This window comes from Apodemus sylvaticus, chromosome 14 (genome assembly GCF_947179515.1).
Source record: "Apodemus sylvaticus chromosome 14, mApoSyl1.1, whole genome shotgun sequence".
NCBI classification, from domain to species: Eukaryota; Metazoa; Chordata; class Mammalia; order Rodentia; family Muridae; genus Apodemus; species Apodemus sylvaticus.
The window spans coordinates 8,038,925-8,055,263 of NC_067485.1; the positions used below are offsets into that span (position 1 = coordinate 8,038,925).

Here is a 16,339-nt window from a genome sequence, read left to right on the forward strand (position 1 = left end):
GACTCTGGAACGGTATCCTCAGCCGAGCCAGTGTTATCGACGGCCGTATGGCCTGGCTGGTAGTAGTGATGCTTCGGCTCTGCTCCGGAGCCCTGTTTCAGAGCGCGGTGTTCTCCTGCATTACTGCCCCTGTCTGGTTCACTTCAGATGTATGAGCCACATATAGGCTACATTGGCATCTGTGGGATTGATTCTCCAGACACAGACTTTTTTTGTCTATATGTGACAGTTTTTCAGGGTTTGCTTACATGTTTACAATTTCAGGTAAACTTGAGAATAATTTTAAGTTAGAAAAACATTGTTTCTGCTTTGGTTATGATTTCATCGGTTGTGCTAGCTCTGTTTGTCTTCTGTCTGCCAATCTAGAGGCCTTTGACATTTCATAGCCTGTCCTAGGCTAATTTGTTTTTAAATTTGAAGCATGTTTTTCTTCATATTTTATGTGCTTGTTTATTATTTGCTATGTGTGACTCTGCCTGTGTGTGAGTTTGTACTTGTGCATGTGTGTTCCCACGGAGCCAGCAGAGAGCGTTGGATCCTCTGGAGCCTCGCTTGCCAGGCAGTCACCAGTGTGGGCCTGGGAAGTGATCGAAGGTCCTTGATCGCAGGTCCTTGGCATGAGTCTCAAGCCGCTGCTAACTGTAAAGCCACCGCTTTAGTTCCCTTCCTTATCTTTGTAACCAGGCTTTTTTGTAAATGCTCATAAATGTATACTCTGTACAGTGCTTGCTACTCTTTGGAACAGCAGAACGTCTAAATTAGTGAAATGCTAGAGCAAGTGGAAGGGGCACAGCTACTTAAAAATACAGCAGTGCTTGAATTAATAACCTCTGGGTTGCTATTTTATTTTTTACAGACTTTGCCTAAGATACTGAGCCACATTGCTCCAGCATTTTGCATGAGCAGTTGTAGCTTTGTGGTCGAAAAATCCAAAGAATCCACAGCTCGGGTTGTTGTGTGGCGGGAAATTGGAGTTCAGAGGAGCTATACCATGGAGAGTACTTTATGTGGCTGCGATCAGGGTAGATACAAGGTAAGCGTTGGGGGTGTTCATCTGTTTTCAAACAGAGTGTTTGTGAGTGTGTGCTCTTGAGTGCAATGACCAAGGAGGCTCTGGAGCTGCAGTTCCCCTCAGTCGTCAGCCGTGCCATGCAGGGACAGGGAACTGAACACTCGTAAGCACAGAGCCGTCTCTGCAGCCCCAGGGGTTGAGCTGTGAAGACACCTGATGGTTGCTCTAGGATATGCTTTCCTGGCTTTCAAGTAGTCATTAAATGTGCATTTCATAATGTTACTGAGCTAGAGGTGTAACGTACAGTAAGGAGATGGAGTGCCACAGGATTACCAGTGAGGTTTTGGGTAGGGTGAAGGGGGCATGCCTATATTTGTACGGATGCCAGGAAAGGTGGGGCATCTTCCTCTGTTACAGTGGTTCTCAGCCTTCCTAATGCTCAACCTTTAATACACTTCCTCGTATTGGAGTGATCCCCAACTATAAATTGTTTTGTTGCTACTTTGTAACTTTGTACTGATAAGAATTGTAATGTATCTGTGTTTTCTGATGGTCTTAGGTGACCCTGTGAAAGGGTCATTTGACCCCCAGATGGGTTGTGACCCCCCAGCTTGAGAGGCAAAGCCCTGTTACTGTGTACTGTATTCCCTTAACAAGATCTCACTGACGCACAACCAAAAACATCATTCGGCCATTGAAAAAGGCAAATTTAAAAGACTAAAACATATTTTGACACATAAAACCAGTTTTTGAGATTGTGTGTGTGTGTGTGTCTGTCTCTGTGAGTGTGCATGTGTTTGCATGTCTTTGTGTGTGTAGCATGCACGAGGCCAGAGGACAGTATGTGGGTCACTTTTCTTTTCCACTAAGTGGGTCCCAGGAATTGAACTCAGGCAGTTAGGCCTGAGGCAAGTGCCTGCATTCACTGAGCCATCCCACCAGACCCGTCTGCTTGCAATGTATAAACATACAAACCTTTAAAGACAAAATGAACGCCAAGTAAGTATCCATTTCTCTATGTGTTTTAGGGAATACAATTCTCACTGATTTAAAACCCTATGGAGAGAAATGTTTCTTCCTAAGCTAGGGTTTTTAAATGTTGATGCATGGGTCAGGAAGACAGTGGTTTGCTGGGTGAAGGCCTGCCATGCTAGCTGGGCCTAGTGGATACAGCGGAATCCCTGGGCTGGTTCCTCAGGAGTCCTCTTGTAGTCCAGCCTTGCTCGGCTCTGCTGTCATTTACACCTACGGCTTTGATGGTGTAAACCTTTCAGTTGTGTTAGAGGTTCATTTTTGTATCTGGAAAATAAATGATAACCCATGAAGTTCACAATCAATATTTGGTTTTGTGGTGACATTTAATGTCTGATGACCTTAAGATGCATTTTTGAGAAGCAGTTTTAGGGGGCAGAGTTGACAGGGACGCAGGCACGCCCACATAACATGGGGTGATGACATGGGAAGTGATTTCCTATGCTGAGGTCGTTCTCTTCTGGGCTTTCATCTTGTTCCTCACTGGGATACTGTGCATGAGTGTCCGAGGTATTGCTCAGAGATGCAGGGTTCTGACTGTAATGCTCGTGCATCAGCACTGACATCAAAGCAGTGGCTCGCAAGGAGTGCTGGGAAGACTGTCCGTGCTCACTCATGTCATCCCTTCACATTGTTGGTAGAAAGTGCTGTGTCATTGTGAGCAAGAGTAGGTGTGACATCACATAGCCGGGAGCGAGTCTCCCTCAGAAGCCAGAGCTCAGTCTGCGCTTTAGGATGCTCTTGGAGAGCCAGGTATTGTATTGTACTGCATAGCGCGCGCGCGCGCGCGCGTGTGTGTGTGTGTGTGTGTGTGTGTGTGTGTGTGTGTGTGTGTGTGTGAGGAAGGCCAGTTAGGGGTACATGGCAAGACCTGTCTTTAGAAACAAACACCACCAGAGAGCAACAGTGAGTTACTGTCCTCTAGGCCAGCCTCCTTATCCAGTCACTCATGTTGCCAGGGCCTTCCCAGTGTGGTGTCCCTACCTCCATAGCTGTGTCTCACTCTTGTAAATGTCGTTATCCTTTCCTTGGTTATTGCTGTAATAAGCTGCGTCTCAGGACAGCCAAGATTCTGAGAGTTTGTGTTTTACTTTATTTCTAGGGTTTACAGATTGGGACTCGAGAATTGGAAGAGATGGGAGCAAAATTTTGTGTTGGTTTATTGCGTTTGAAACGACTGACTTCTCCATTGGAATATAATCTGCCCTCCAACCTGCTTGACTTTGAAAATGACTTAATTGAATCAAGCTGTAAAGTAACTAGGTGAGACACTCTTCTTTCTTTTTTCTCTAGGTGCTTTCTCCTAGTAAGACCTCATGCAAACTGCAGCGCTCTTGACACGGAAGAGCAAGCACATTTACAGTGTTACAGTTCTGGTGTGTGCTTAGGGTCTCCGGGCTAATGCTTGTTTCTAATTGTAATGTCTGATGTCCAAATAGTATTGGAGGGAGAGAACCTTCTGCTTTGAACCTTACTTTTGGTGACTATAATGATTCACTTTTAACAACAACAACAAAAAACAAAAAAACAAAAAAACAAAAAACAAAAAAAACTAGCAGTGGAGAAATAGTATATTTAGATAATATCTAAATTAAGAAGGCTTGGAATCATGTTTTTTTATTTCAAAAGAGATTTTATTTTGTTGCAGTATACATATATCAGATGGCTTTTCAGTAACCTGATTATATATTGGAAACAGCTGAATTTAGTATGTTTAACAACTTATTCCTTCAAATGTGTCTTAAATAGTATTTTATTTTAAAATATATTGTGCATGACGTTTGAGCCATTTGTATGTTTAAACAGTGCAGTGTTAGAATTCCTAGTCATCCTGTCAGTCTTAGCACTCTGCCTTGTGGAATGCATGCCATGTGGGAAGAACAGTCCTGTTTGTAGGCCCTCGATGCCTTGCGTTATTGGGTATCAGTTTGTTGTGTTAATTTGTCAGCGTGCTGTGGTGTGAATCATCGAGGCAGGTTTCAGCCCTGGGAGACAGATACTAGGTGCTCACTGGCAGCCGAACCACAGTTGAGGCAAATGTGGAGGTCATGGTGATGCTCTTGGGCAGGCGGGATGGCCAGTGGGGAAAGCGGTTGCTATGCAAGCCTGCACAGCCTGTATGTAGCTCCTAGAGCTGTGCTCAGGTGGGAGCTGGGGCTCGGTTCCTAGCTCCTCTCTGACCTCCACACACACTCAGTGCTGGTCACTGTAGACTTGAGGGTGGACTTGAACTCACAATGTTACTTACCGTGGGCCATGAGAGGTGGATGCTCAGCTCAGACAGTGCAGAGGACTAGCCTTGGTTATTAGTGGTCTGCATGCACCAGTAGCCCCCCCTCCAGCAGCCTTGGTTATTAGTGGTCTGCATGCACCAGTAGCCCTCCCTCCAGCAACCTTGGTTATTAGTGGTCTGCACGCACCAGTAGCCCTCCCTCCAGCAACCTTGGTTATTAGTGGTCTGCATGCACCAGTAGCCCTCCCTCCAGCAACCTTGGTTATTAGTGGTCTGCACGCACCAGTAGCCCTCCCTCCAGCAACCTTGGTTATTAGTGGTCTGCACACACCAGTAGCCCTCCCTCCAGCAGCCTTGGTTATTAGTGGTCTGCACACACCAGTAGCCCTCCCTCCAGCAGCCTTGGTTATTAGTGGTCTGCACACACCAGTAGCCCTCCCTCCAGCAGCCTTGGTTATTAGTGGTCTGCACGCACCAGTAGCCCTCCCTCCAGCAACCTTGGTTATTAGTGGTCTGCACGCACCAGTAGCCCTCCCTCCAGCAGGCTTCGTTATTAGTGGTCTGCATGCAACAGTGGCCTTCCTCCAGCAGCCTTGACTAATAGTGGTCTGCGCGTACCAGTAGCCCTCCCTCCAGCAGGCTCAGTCTCTCAAAAGGAAGAAGTAAATATTTTGAAAAGTGTCTGTTCAGAAGAATTGTACTGCTGAGTACTGCTGTACTACAGTTAACATTTAAGATTGCATTTCATTCTGTTTCCCTTTGTAAGTCTGCTTGCTTCACTTGGTATCATGGGGAGCTTGTAAGGTTTCAGACTCTTGAAGAACAGGTTGAGCATAGCTGATTCTCACTGCCATGTGTATGAAAGCACCCAGCCGTCTGCAGTTGGGATGGGTGATTTTGCAGTAGATTTTCACCTTTCTTTTCTTGTGTTTATTGAATGTAAACTATTAAGTAATCACCTCTTTTTTACCCTGGCCACCATTCTACTGTCTATCTTAGTTTTGCCCAAATTTCTGATTTCTTTCCCTTGACTTCTGCGTATCCTAATGCTTCTGTGGTTTGCAGGTCCGCAGTCTGAGTTTGCCCCCATCCCTAAGTCATTCTTGTTAGGCAAGGGTGCCAGGGTGCTGAGTGGGCGGCCCTGGGCGTGGCGTGGAGCTTTCTGACTCCTGTGTTTCAGGACCTTTCCACTGGCCACCTGCGAAGATGTTGCTAAAGTTTCCCATTGCAAATGTAGTTTTCCTCTGTTAGCAATTAAGTCTTTCATTGGGATTGCTTTACAGCTATGCCTGTGTCCTCTTTCTCATCAAACTTCTAACTTACTCATTTTTAAAATACGTGTCTATGTTGGACGTGTAATTTAAAGTTTAATTGGACTTGAATTACAACTACCATTATTTATCTTGGGCTCAGAATTATGCTGTTCTCGCCCTACTTCTGCATGCTCACGTGAATGTACTGTCCCCTCCTCACTTCTGCATGTTCATGTGTGTGCACTGTCCCCTCCCCACTTCTGCATGCTCATATGTGTGCACTGTCCCCTCCCCACTTCTGCATATTCATGTGTGTGCACTGTCCCCTCCCCCACTTCTGCATGTTCATGTGTGTGCACTGTCCCCTCCCCACTTCTGCATGTTCATGTGCGCACTGTCCCTTCCTCACTTCTGCATGTTCATGTGTGTGCACTGTCCCCTCCCCACTTCTGCATGCTCATATGTGTGCACTGTCCCCTCCCCACTTCTGCATGTTCATGTGTGTGCACTGTCCCCTCCCCCACTTCTGCATGTTCATGTGTGTGCACTGTCCCCTCCCCACTTCTGCATGTTCATGTGTGCACTGTCCCCTCCCCCACTTCTGCATGCTCACGTGAATGTACTGTTCCCTCCTCGCTTCTGCATGTTCATGTGTGTGCACTGTCCCCTCCCCACTTCTGCATGTTCATGTGTGTGCACTGTCCCCTCCCCACTTCTGCATGTTCATGTGTGTGCACTGTCCCCTCCCCACTTCTACATGTTCATGTGTGCACTGTCCCTTCCTCACTTCTGCATGCTCATGTGAATGCACTGTCCCCTCACTTCTGCATGTTCATGTGTGTGCACTGTCCCCTCCCCACTTCTGCATGTTCATGTGTGCACTGTCCCTTCCTCACTTCTGCATGCTCATGTGAATGCACTGTCCCCTCCTCACTTCTGCATGTTCATGTGTGTGCACTGTCCCCTCCCCACTTCTGCATGTTCATGTGTGCACTGTCCCTTCCCCACTTCTGCATGCTCATGTGAATGCACTGTCTCCTCCTAACTTCTGCATGCTCATGTGTGTGTACTGTCCCCTCCCCACTTCTGCATGTTCATGTGTGTGCACTGTCCCCTCCCCACTTCTGCATGTTCATGTGTGCACACTCTTCTTCAGCCCCACCTCCACCCCACTCTGGAGCAGCAGGATCTCAGGCCCATCTTTGTGGGTAGTTTTTCCTGAGGTTGGAATTGGCCAGTTTCCAGGCTGAGCTGATCATTTGTGGTTTAAAGTAGCATCTGTATCAATGTCTAGTACTAGTTCTACTTATCATTTCTTTGCCATCACTGTTCTTAAGTTCTCTTAGGCAAAACTCTGTATTCAGGTGTTTGTATAGGTGGATACTCATATATATGTGTGTGTGCATACAATTCAAATGCCGTCAGAATCACCTTGAATCTAATCTACAGCTTATTTGAGCTCCCTCTCTCTGCCTGCCTTTTCCTCCTTACATTCCAATACCTCCTGGGGAAAGAATTCTTGTGATGTCAGTGCCTGGCAGTATTGCAGTTCTCCATTCATTGTGTTTCTGTTGATGAGCCCTTAGATTTAGTGTCAGTTGTAGGTCCTGGTAGACAATGCTATGGTTGCCCTGTGTTAAGGGCAGAGGTTGTGGAGAGGGCTATTTGAGGAGCAAAGAATCAGTTACGTTTGTGAGGTAATACACTAGTTACAACGCACGTGGAAGGGCCATTAAAACAGCTGTTAGAGCTGCAGGCTGGGTGGATCCTCATTGGTCAGGTGCTGCCTCCGCAAGCCCGAGGCCTGAGCTCAGGTTCCCCGTGCTCACACAGCCAGGCTTGCTAGCATGTGCCTGCAACCCCAACGTGGGCACCAGAGAGAGGATACTGGAAGCTCGCGTGGCCATCCAGCCTAGCTCAGTCAGTGTAGTTGAAGAAGACACAGAGCATACAACTGTACACACTTGCATGCATATATGCACACATACATTATGCACACGGAGATCAGATGCACATTTTGAGGCAATTAAAATGGCTTACAATTATTTAGATATATTACTAAGCTTTAGGCTGGGAGTTGGCAGAAGATAGGTATCTTAGGGTTTTTGTTGCTGTGAAGAGACACCATAAACAAAGCAACTCTTAGAAGGACAACATTTAATTGGGGTCTGGCTTACAGTTTAGAGGTTCAATCCATTATCATTATGGTGGGAAGCATGGCATTGTGCAGACAGGCATGGTGCTGGAGAAGGAGCTCAGAGTTCTGCATCTTGATCCCAAGGCAGCAAGGAGAAGGTTCCTTTCTGCAGGCAGCTAGGATGAGAGTCTCACTCCACACTGGATGGAGCCTGAGCATAGGTGGAGACCTCTGAAACCCACCCCACAGTGGCCACACCTCCTCCAACAGGGCCACACCTCCTTCAACAGGGCCACACCTCCTCCAGCAGGGCCACACCTCCTCCAGCAGAGCCACACCTCCTCCAGCAGGGCCACATCTCTTCCAACAGGGCCAACACCTCCTAATATTAGTACTTCCCATGAGCTACACATATTCAAACCACCACAATAGGTGGGGATTGGTACAGAAATGACAGCTAAACATAAAGACACAAAACTAGCCATGATAAATTCATTAATTTGGGTCCAGTGGATCTTGGTACTGAAAGCAAAAGGATAAAGAGTATTAAAGGAAAAGTATCTTCTGTGCTGGTAACCGTAGCCTTGAGGAAGAGGAAATGTAATGATTGCCTACACTTTGAAGGGAATGAGAGCCCAGACCTCACAGCATGGAGTTCTAATGGTGCTGGCAGTAAACAGGGCTCAGTCTGGGGCTGCTCAGGGCTTTATTTTGAGGTTGTATTGTAGGCACATGGTGTTTTTGAGTTGTGCCACCTCGTGGCCATGAAATGCCTAGTCAAGGCTCTTAACAGAGCATTCCTTCTACTTTGAACAGCCTTCCATTTGCAGAACAGACACGCCCTGGCTGCTCCTGAGTTTCAGCTCTTTGGGGTTCTACTTAGGATGTAAATCTGTTTGGAGACATAACTGTGGTTTATAACCTGGTCTGTTGCCTTCATATAATGTTTAGTGAGTTAGTGATAGCGTTGGGGAGTTTTAGTTTTTGTGTCTCACACCTGGTGTTGTGTGCTATTTCCTATTTGTCACCTCCTCATCTCAGAGACGATCTTTTGTTATTCCACTTTTGTCTTTGCATAAACTCGTTCTATTTTTTCTTTTGTTATTCTTTCATTGGTACCCTAGAGGTTTATCAGTACATAATGGACTCATGGTTTATTAGCACATAATATAAATTGCTATATCTGCTTCCTCACAGATTATGAGTGCTGAGACCGTAGGGCACATTCATTTTATGACCTTCCCACTTTTTATACTATTGTGACGTATTTTAATGGAACTGCTCATACTTCATGTCATGTTATGCTTGTAACTGCTTTAGTTATCCATTACTCATTAAGATTTACTCTTTAACTCTTCACTGGGCCCCTCCACCACCCCTGGTCTTTGCTTTCTATTGAGAGACGATTTCTTTCTCTAGCCCAGGCCGGACTCACATTCATGGCAGTCCTCTGCCTCCCCTTCTGAGTGCTGCACGCAGCTGGGCTGGGCTGCATCTGCGTCCATGTTAGAATCCTATAGTGCTTCGTTAAACTGGATGACTATGAGCGCGCGCGCGCGCGCTTGTGTGTGTGTGTGTGCCTGTCTGTGTGGGTGCCTGTCTGTGTGTCTGTATGTGTCATGTATGTGCCTGTGTGTGCTTCTGTGTCTGTGTGTGTCTGTGTGTGCATATCTGTGTGTATGCTTATGCGCCTGTGTGTATGTGTGCACATATCTGTATCTGTCTGTGCGTGTGTGTATGCTTATGTGCCTGTGTGTGTCTGTGTGTGCATATCTGTGTGTATCTGTGTGTGTGCTTATGCTCCTGTGTGTATGTGTGCACATATCTGTATCTGTGTGTGTGTGTGTGTGTGTGTATGCTTATGTGCCTGTGTGTGTCTGTGTGTGCATATCTGTGTGTATCTGTGTGTCTGCTTATGTGCCTGTGTGTATGTGTGCACATATCTGTATCTGTGTGTGTGTGTGTATGCTTATGTGCCTATGTGTGCTTCTGTGCCTGTGTGTGTCTGTGTGTGCATATCTGTATCTGTGTGTGTGCTTATGTGCCTGTGTGCATGTGTGCACATATCTGTATCTGTGTGTGTGTGTATGCTTATGTGCCTGTATGTGCTTCTGTGCCTGTGTGTGTCTGTGTGTGCATATCTGTGTGTATCTGTGTGTGTGCTTATGTGCCTGTGTCTGTCTGTGTGTGCATATCTGTGTGTATCTGTGTGTGTGTTCTGTGCCTGTGTGTGTCTGTGTGTGCATATCTGTATCTGTGTGTGTTCTGTGCCTGTGTATGTCTGCTGTAAGCAGATTACTTCAGTTACTACATTTGCTCCTTTTGCTCCTTTTGTTGAGAAGTCACGGACAAGAGTTATCTTTTGCCTGTGAAGGTCCTGTGTGTGTATTCTTGGGTTCTCCTGTTTGAGGATCTTAGCAGTTTTGCTGTGAGTTCGAGGGTTGGTGGTCCTTGTTTCTTCCATGTGAGGTTTGCAGCGCTTATAAATCTGTACTTTGGAAAGTGTACAACCATTAGCTTTGTGTGCATGCTTCTGTCATGTGCTCTGCTCTAGTGTAGGGTTAGCTTGCAGGATGCTTATCTTTGTTTCCGTGCTCTCTCTCTCTCTCTCTCTCTCTCTCTCTCTCTCTCTCTCCCTCCCTCCCTCCCTCCCTCCCTCCCTCCCTCCCTGAAACTGTCTACTTATCTGTGCTTCCATCCCCTCTCAGCCCCAGCCTACGTGGTTTTAGACGTGCCCGTGAGCTCTAGAGGCCGTTACATGGTTTGAGTCTAGATTTAATGTGATTGTATTTTTTAGATGTCTCCATCTTGTCGTCTATTTGGGATCACAGCCATGTTAGAGTTCCCATGTGGTAACTAACACACTAGATCGATTTCTCTTGGGTGTTTCTCTAGTTGTGTCTCTTGGCATGCCTGGCAGTGTTTACACAAATGCCCGCCAGGTGTCAGTATAAAGATTAGAGAGTCCATTGTCCTTGACTTCAAGGAGTTGGTGCTCCAGCCAGCTTGGAGCTACAAGAAGGTAACATTACAAAATATATGAATTTTTTTTTTCTGCTGACTCCTGGTTTGCCCCTTCAGACTTTCTGAGTAGCATCCCCCAGGGGTCATCATGGACACCTCAGGATCTCTCTCTTCTCCTTGGCACCATGAAACTGACAAAAGCATTGCTGTGGCTTCCTTGTCCCTCTGTGTGGGGTGCTGCTGTGTGGCTTTTGAGCCTCTTGCACTGTGTCACTTAACGACTTGTCAGATGTGTCTGGGAACACTGCCGAATGCTGAGGTCACCTCTCTGCAACCCCCTTTTTCAGGAACTGCGGCAGCTCGGAACTCCAGCTTCCCCCTGCAGCCTTTTGAACTTGCTGGCGCTCTGATGACACCCCGCCCCTGGCAGCCCCGCCTTGCCTGCCTCCCACTGGACTTTGCCCCGCACGCACTTTTCCTTGCTGAGTTTGCTTTGTATCCTTTCACTGCGATAAGCCATGAGTGTGAGCTCCGCTGTGTGCACCTCCCCTCAGCCACCACCTGGGGGCTTTGGGGTGCCCTGTTGTCTGCCCATTGGAGTTTCTATTTTGTTTGATTATCACAGAAGTGCAGTGATTTGCTGAGACTGATTGGAGCTAGATCGTATTGTAAATTGTTGCTCAGAACTGCCCGAGGTCACAGTCTGATGGTTCTGATGGAAGGTCTCTAAACGTCACAGTCTCCACTGCCGATGATGCCCTATAAGTGTACAAGTGACACGCAACGGTGACCTGGCCATCTGCACTCTCCTGGGAGGACTTGCTCAGGGCATTTAATAGCTACAGCTTGCTACCGTTGCTTCACACCTCTTGTCAGCCAGCCAGACATTAGCAATTCTTTTCTCTTTTTCCAAATAGATGTTCTTTGGTCAGCTGTGTTGTATAGTAGCTTAGCCTGCTTCCTCTTCTGTATGTGCATGTGCTTGTAAATCTGTACACAGTAGCAATTTTAGAACGACACACATGTATTCCTGTGAGAGGAAAGGTGGATCTGAGTATGTGAGGTAATATAAGGTGAGTTGCTGTGATTGGCCCTATGCCCGAAAACTTCCCCAGTAGAGCAGAGTAGTGAGATGGGGTGGTGTGAACCGTCATGGTCCTGTTGGCTCCTTAGTTTCTGTTGAAAGATGCAGGCTGAGTGGGAACTGAGGTGGATTGTTGGGGATATGGAGCCAAAGAGTTAGGATACCTCGGCAGGTAGACAGATAACAGCACCGCAGGCTCTGCTCCCTGCCACATGACCAGAGACAGGCAGTGTAGTGGGGCCTCTGAGGAGAAGAGTCCAGACCCTCATGGAAGTGAGGGTCTCTTCTCCCGACTGTTGAGGATGGAGGTAGTCTCAGCACAAGACTCGGCTAGGCTCTGATTCTCAGAAAGTAGCAAGTGGGGTGGGGAGCAAACGTAGCCCCCAGTAAATGCCTTTCAGCATAGACTCACTTGTCCAGAGAAGAAACCCTGGCACCTACAAGTCTGTCAGAGAGAGGAGTCACCGTGTTTCAGTAAGGCAAGGGGAGGGTTACTGTAGGTTCGGGATGCTGCCATCACATTCTTACATTCCTTTGGAATTTGGCAAACATTTACCGAGGTAGCTGAGAAGCATTGCTAGGCCTTTTTGGGGCCACAGGACGTATTTAGACGGGCAGCTCACAGTTCTTGACCTTTGGTCTTGAGGAAACAGGCCTGGAGTCAGATGGGATGTTTGCGCAGAGTACAGAGCGAGCGTGCAGAGTGGAAACACATGCCGAGGCACCTGACAGAGCTGAGGATGAGGCCAAGACCTGCTTTGAGAGAACCGTGAACCCCTGGGAGGAGAGGGTGAGGAGTACACCTGTGTGGAGAAAACGAGTTCGGTCAAAGCTTGTCAGGGAACACGTGGGCTTTGACATGGTCTGGAGACCGCTGCCTTTCTTCTGGAGAATTTTGAGTTGGGTGGCTTTCTAGATGGATTTCAGAATAACAAAGAAGAGATTTAGTGGAGAGAACCATGAGTTCTCAGCATGCAGTATTGTGGTACGTGTGAGTTAGCCATGTGATGTCTCTGGCAAGTCTGTGTATACAAGAGGATCTTTGCTTTGTCCTTGCATTAGGAAGAGATGAGAGTGCACATTAAGATGGGCGAGTGCATTCAGAGGGCACTCGCAGATGGAAAACTGGGGCCATGCAGACAGGCACAGGAGCGCATGCTTGCCACTGAGCAGCAACAGGGAGAAGAGAAGCAGACCAGAGGAGGGCAGTGAACAGGCGGTGTGATCCATACTGCAAGAGCTAGCTCTGTGCAGAACGCAGAGTCGCATGCCGCCCTCCATCTCCTTACGCCTTGTTCATAGACATCTCTGCTCTGCTTCCTCGTGTGTGTGTGTGTGTGTGTGTGTGTGTGTGTGTGTGTGTGTGCGTGCTTGCGCGCGCACGCCTGGCATGCTTAGTCCTGATGATGGTGACCTGCTAGCACTGGTGGCCCCGCTCCAGTAGCTGAGCCCAGGAGAGGGTTGTGAAGGCCGCCGAGGGCCACGCGCAGCCAAGCACTGCGGTCTCCCTTCCTACTCTTTCTGTTCTTTTAACAGAACAGGGGAGGAGCAGTTTCTGGTGAACACACAAGCCTTGCTTGTGCCAGATGGAGGTGTGACCCATGGCCTGCCAGGGCTGAGACAGCTTCTGCTGCAGGCCTGCCTGTCTCTCTTTCACTGTGTCTCTCCATAGCTTGTCCTTTCCATCAGAGGCTCCCAAGTCCTTGCTGTCTTGTAGGCTGCGTGGCCTTACTCAAGCACCCCTCTAGTTCTGTCTCTCAGTGGAGTACAGCTTTACGAAGGCTGGCCTTCAAACCTTCTCTGAAGTTCCAGTTAATGAACTTTGGAATCTGCCTTCACACACAAATCCTTATTCTGACCTGGGGCTCCTTCAAACAACCAGGATCCGGCCTCTTCTTATAGTAGACACCCACTGCCTTAGCTCTTCCCGAGCACCATCCAGTCCCTGGCCTCTGGCCTCACCTCCTGGGCTACTGTCCTCTGCCCTCCAGCCCTGTCTGCCTGCAGTGCTAAGCATCTCTCTCGTCCTCGCAGTCTGCAACAGGAGCTAAGCAGGCTGGTGCCCTCAGCGTGCCTGCTTTCCTCTCCTGGCTTTCTTTGTCTCTCAGACTCTCAGGAGTCACTCAGGACTTTGAGGAGAATCTGAGGAAACTCTGAAGTCGAGGGGGAATGGCTTATTACATTTTGAAAGAAAAAAAAGATAGTAGCAGTCATTGCCGAAACAAATAATCCTTTTAAACAATCTTTCTGCCCATTAAGACCTAGCTATCAGATTAATAACTAAATATTTAAATTTCATGGTAAAAATTGGAATTTGTCCTTGTACTGTTAGGTCTGATAAGTCTTGTCCATTTTCTAAGCTAGGCAGTATCTTTATCTGGACTACAGAATGAAGTGTATGCTCTGAACTTCTAAGAGAAAATCAATTGTGTTAGAGGAAGATGGCTTGCAGTCCCCCTCCCCACGAGGATAAAGCTCATTGGAGGAATAAAGTGCTTTTCAGACGGGTCTCACCTTCTCTCAGAATCGTAACCTCGGGGCCGGGCCGCTGCTCCTGCTTCAGTGTCGGCCTGGGATTTGTGCTCAGCTCTGGGTTCATTCATCTCCAGAGCTCATGGACCTGCATTTCTCCTTATTCGAACAGATTTTTTCTCTTTTGTCTGATTTTTATACCTATTAGTTGCTTCATCTTTGAGAAATCTTTTTTTTTTAGAAGTGACCTATAAGCCAACATACATATGAAATTCAGGGTGGTTTTCTCACAGCTTCAGACCGTGTGACTTGCTCCTGCAGTGTCTGCTTGGTGTGACTGTGTCAGTTCCTACCCATGGAGAGCAGGAATGGAGGAGCATTCTCACACCACACACCGTGTGACAGGCACCCGGCCTTCCACAGTGCTCCTCCGCGACCCAGTTGGGAGCAGTCCTGAGAGGTGGGTGTGGACCGCTCACCCTGCTTCCTTTTCACTCCGGATCCATGGACACTGTGGGGTGTGGCTGTGACCATCTCACAGCAGCCAATCACACTGTAGACTTAAACGGTTCCAGATCCTTCCTCTAAGGTGTTGGGTATCACAACTTCTCACACAACCCATTGGAATTACCTGCTGCTTAATTTACGGGGATTAAAATAGAACTTTAAAATGAATCTTCTAAGTGTATGTGCTGATGAAATCCTTGAAATAACCATTGAGAGAATCCATTTCCCTTTGCTAGTGGTGCACTCTTGCAGGTTCACTGAAGGCACCGTTTCAGCCCCACTGCTGACGTAGGCAGCTTTCCACTGTTAGAATCTTCCCACCCTGTCTACCTGGACAGAAGTTCCACGTTAGTACAAACCACTGTGTCACTGAGGTGGACGTGTGTGAGGTGGTGCGTCGGAGCCTTGGGTCTCGCGAAGCTGTGTGCTCTGTGTTTCTGAGGCCGAGGTTGGTGTGTGAGGTGTGTGTCAGCCTTGCTCTCATGAAGCCTTGTGTGTTCTCTGCTTTGGCTGCAGCCCCACCACTTACGTTTTGGATGAAGATGAACCTCGGTTCCTTGAAGAAGTTGATTACAGTGCAGAAAGCAATGACGAGTTAGAGGTTGAATTAGCGGAGAACACAGGCGATTATGAGCCTTCTGCCCAAGAAGAAGCCCTTTCTGACTCTGAGGTATCAAGAACACACCTGATTTGAACTTTCTGCCATCTTTGTTAATTGCCAAGAAGAAATGAAATGTCTTGGTTTTCATTACGCAGGAAGTTTGAGAGGGACAAGCATTTAGACAGCTGACTCAAGACAAAAAGGAACTTGGGCCTGTTTGGTTTCAAGACAATAAATATATTATTAATTCATGATATAATTGGCATTTGTTTTATTTTAGATATTCAATGTACTTTATATAGCATTGAAATATCAAAGATAGATTTACTTTAAAAAAAAAAAGAACCCAAGTATCATTGCATGACTTTTTATCTCCTGTGGCACCTGCATCAAGTAGATAAATTCAAAGTGTGTGTCCGAATACAAAATCTAAATTATAGAGTGTTGAAAATCACTATATCTGTACATGGATTTCTCTAGATGTGTTTGTGTGGAGGTGGGTGGTTACTGAAGATACTGCTCTTCAGAAGCATGTGACCTGTGTATTGTGCCTAAACTAATCCAGAATTTGCCTCGAATCCATCCCATTCTCCATTTATCAAGTTAAATAAAAACTATATCAGATTCTGCATTTATCTTGTCATCTTTTTAACCAGCTCAGGGTTTTTAGTATGTAGAACTTCTAAAAACCCCAAATCCGAGCATGATAAGCAGCCTAGCTTCCCAACCATAAGATCAGAATGGCATGGAATGCCCGAACCCCTCAAGCTGTCCTTTTCTCAGTTGTGCACACTTTGCACACACTGAGAGACCCTCACTGCAGTGAGGACGTGAGCCCTGACCGTTGCACTTGCACACTTGACTGACTGACTCCTCATGAGCCAGCCGAGCTCCTGGGCTCGGGCGTCACCATGTTAAAGCTTGCAGTCCTAGAAGGAGCCCAAGGTGACCCCAGGCGACTCAAGCTGTTTCTTGCAGTGACATTTTGCCAAAGATTGGCCACCCTGTGGCAAGGGCAACTGTCATCACCGAACAAAGCAAACT

General features: G+C 47.2%; 1 protein-coding gene across 15 annotated transcripts in view; it reads left to right on the forward strand.

Annotated features, from left to right (window-relative positions):
• Agtpbp1 (ATP/GTP binding carboxypeptidase 1) overlaps positions 1-15,926 on the forward strand; it is a 150,544-nt gene extending 134,618 nt beyond the window's left edge. For 12 of the 15 annotated variants that reach the window (XM_052156209.1, XM_052156212.1, XM_052156206.1 and 9 more), the window contains 3 exons: positions 857-1,033; positions 3,147-3,307; positions 15,211-15,926. In XM_052156209.1, coding sequence (XP_052012169.1) covers positions 857-1,033; positions 3,147-3,307; positions 15,211-15,388 — 516 coding nt within the window. In that variant the 3' untranslated portion in view covers positions 15,389-15,926. Of the gene's footprint in view, positions 1-856; positions 1,034-3,146; positions 3,308-10,978; positions 14,648-15,210 lie in introns of those variants that run through there. The other 3 variants (XR_007973180.1, XR_007973179.1, XM_052156217.1) reach the window with 2 other exon arrangements.
• Positions 15,927-16,339: the final 413 nt, after the last annotated feature.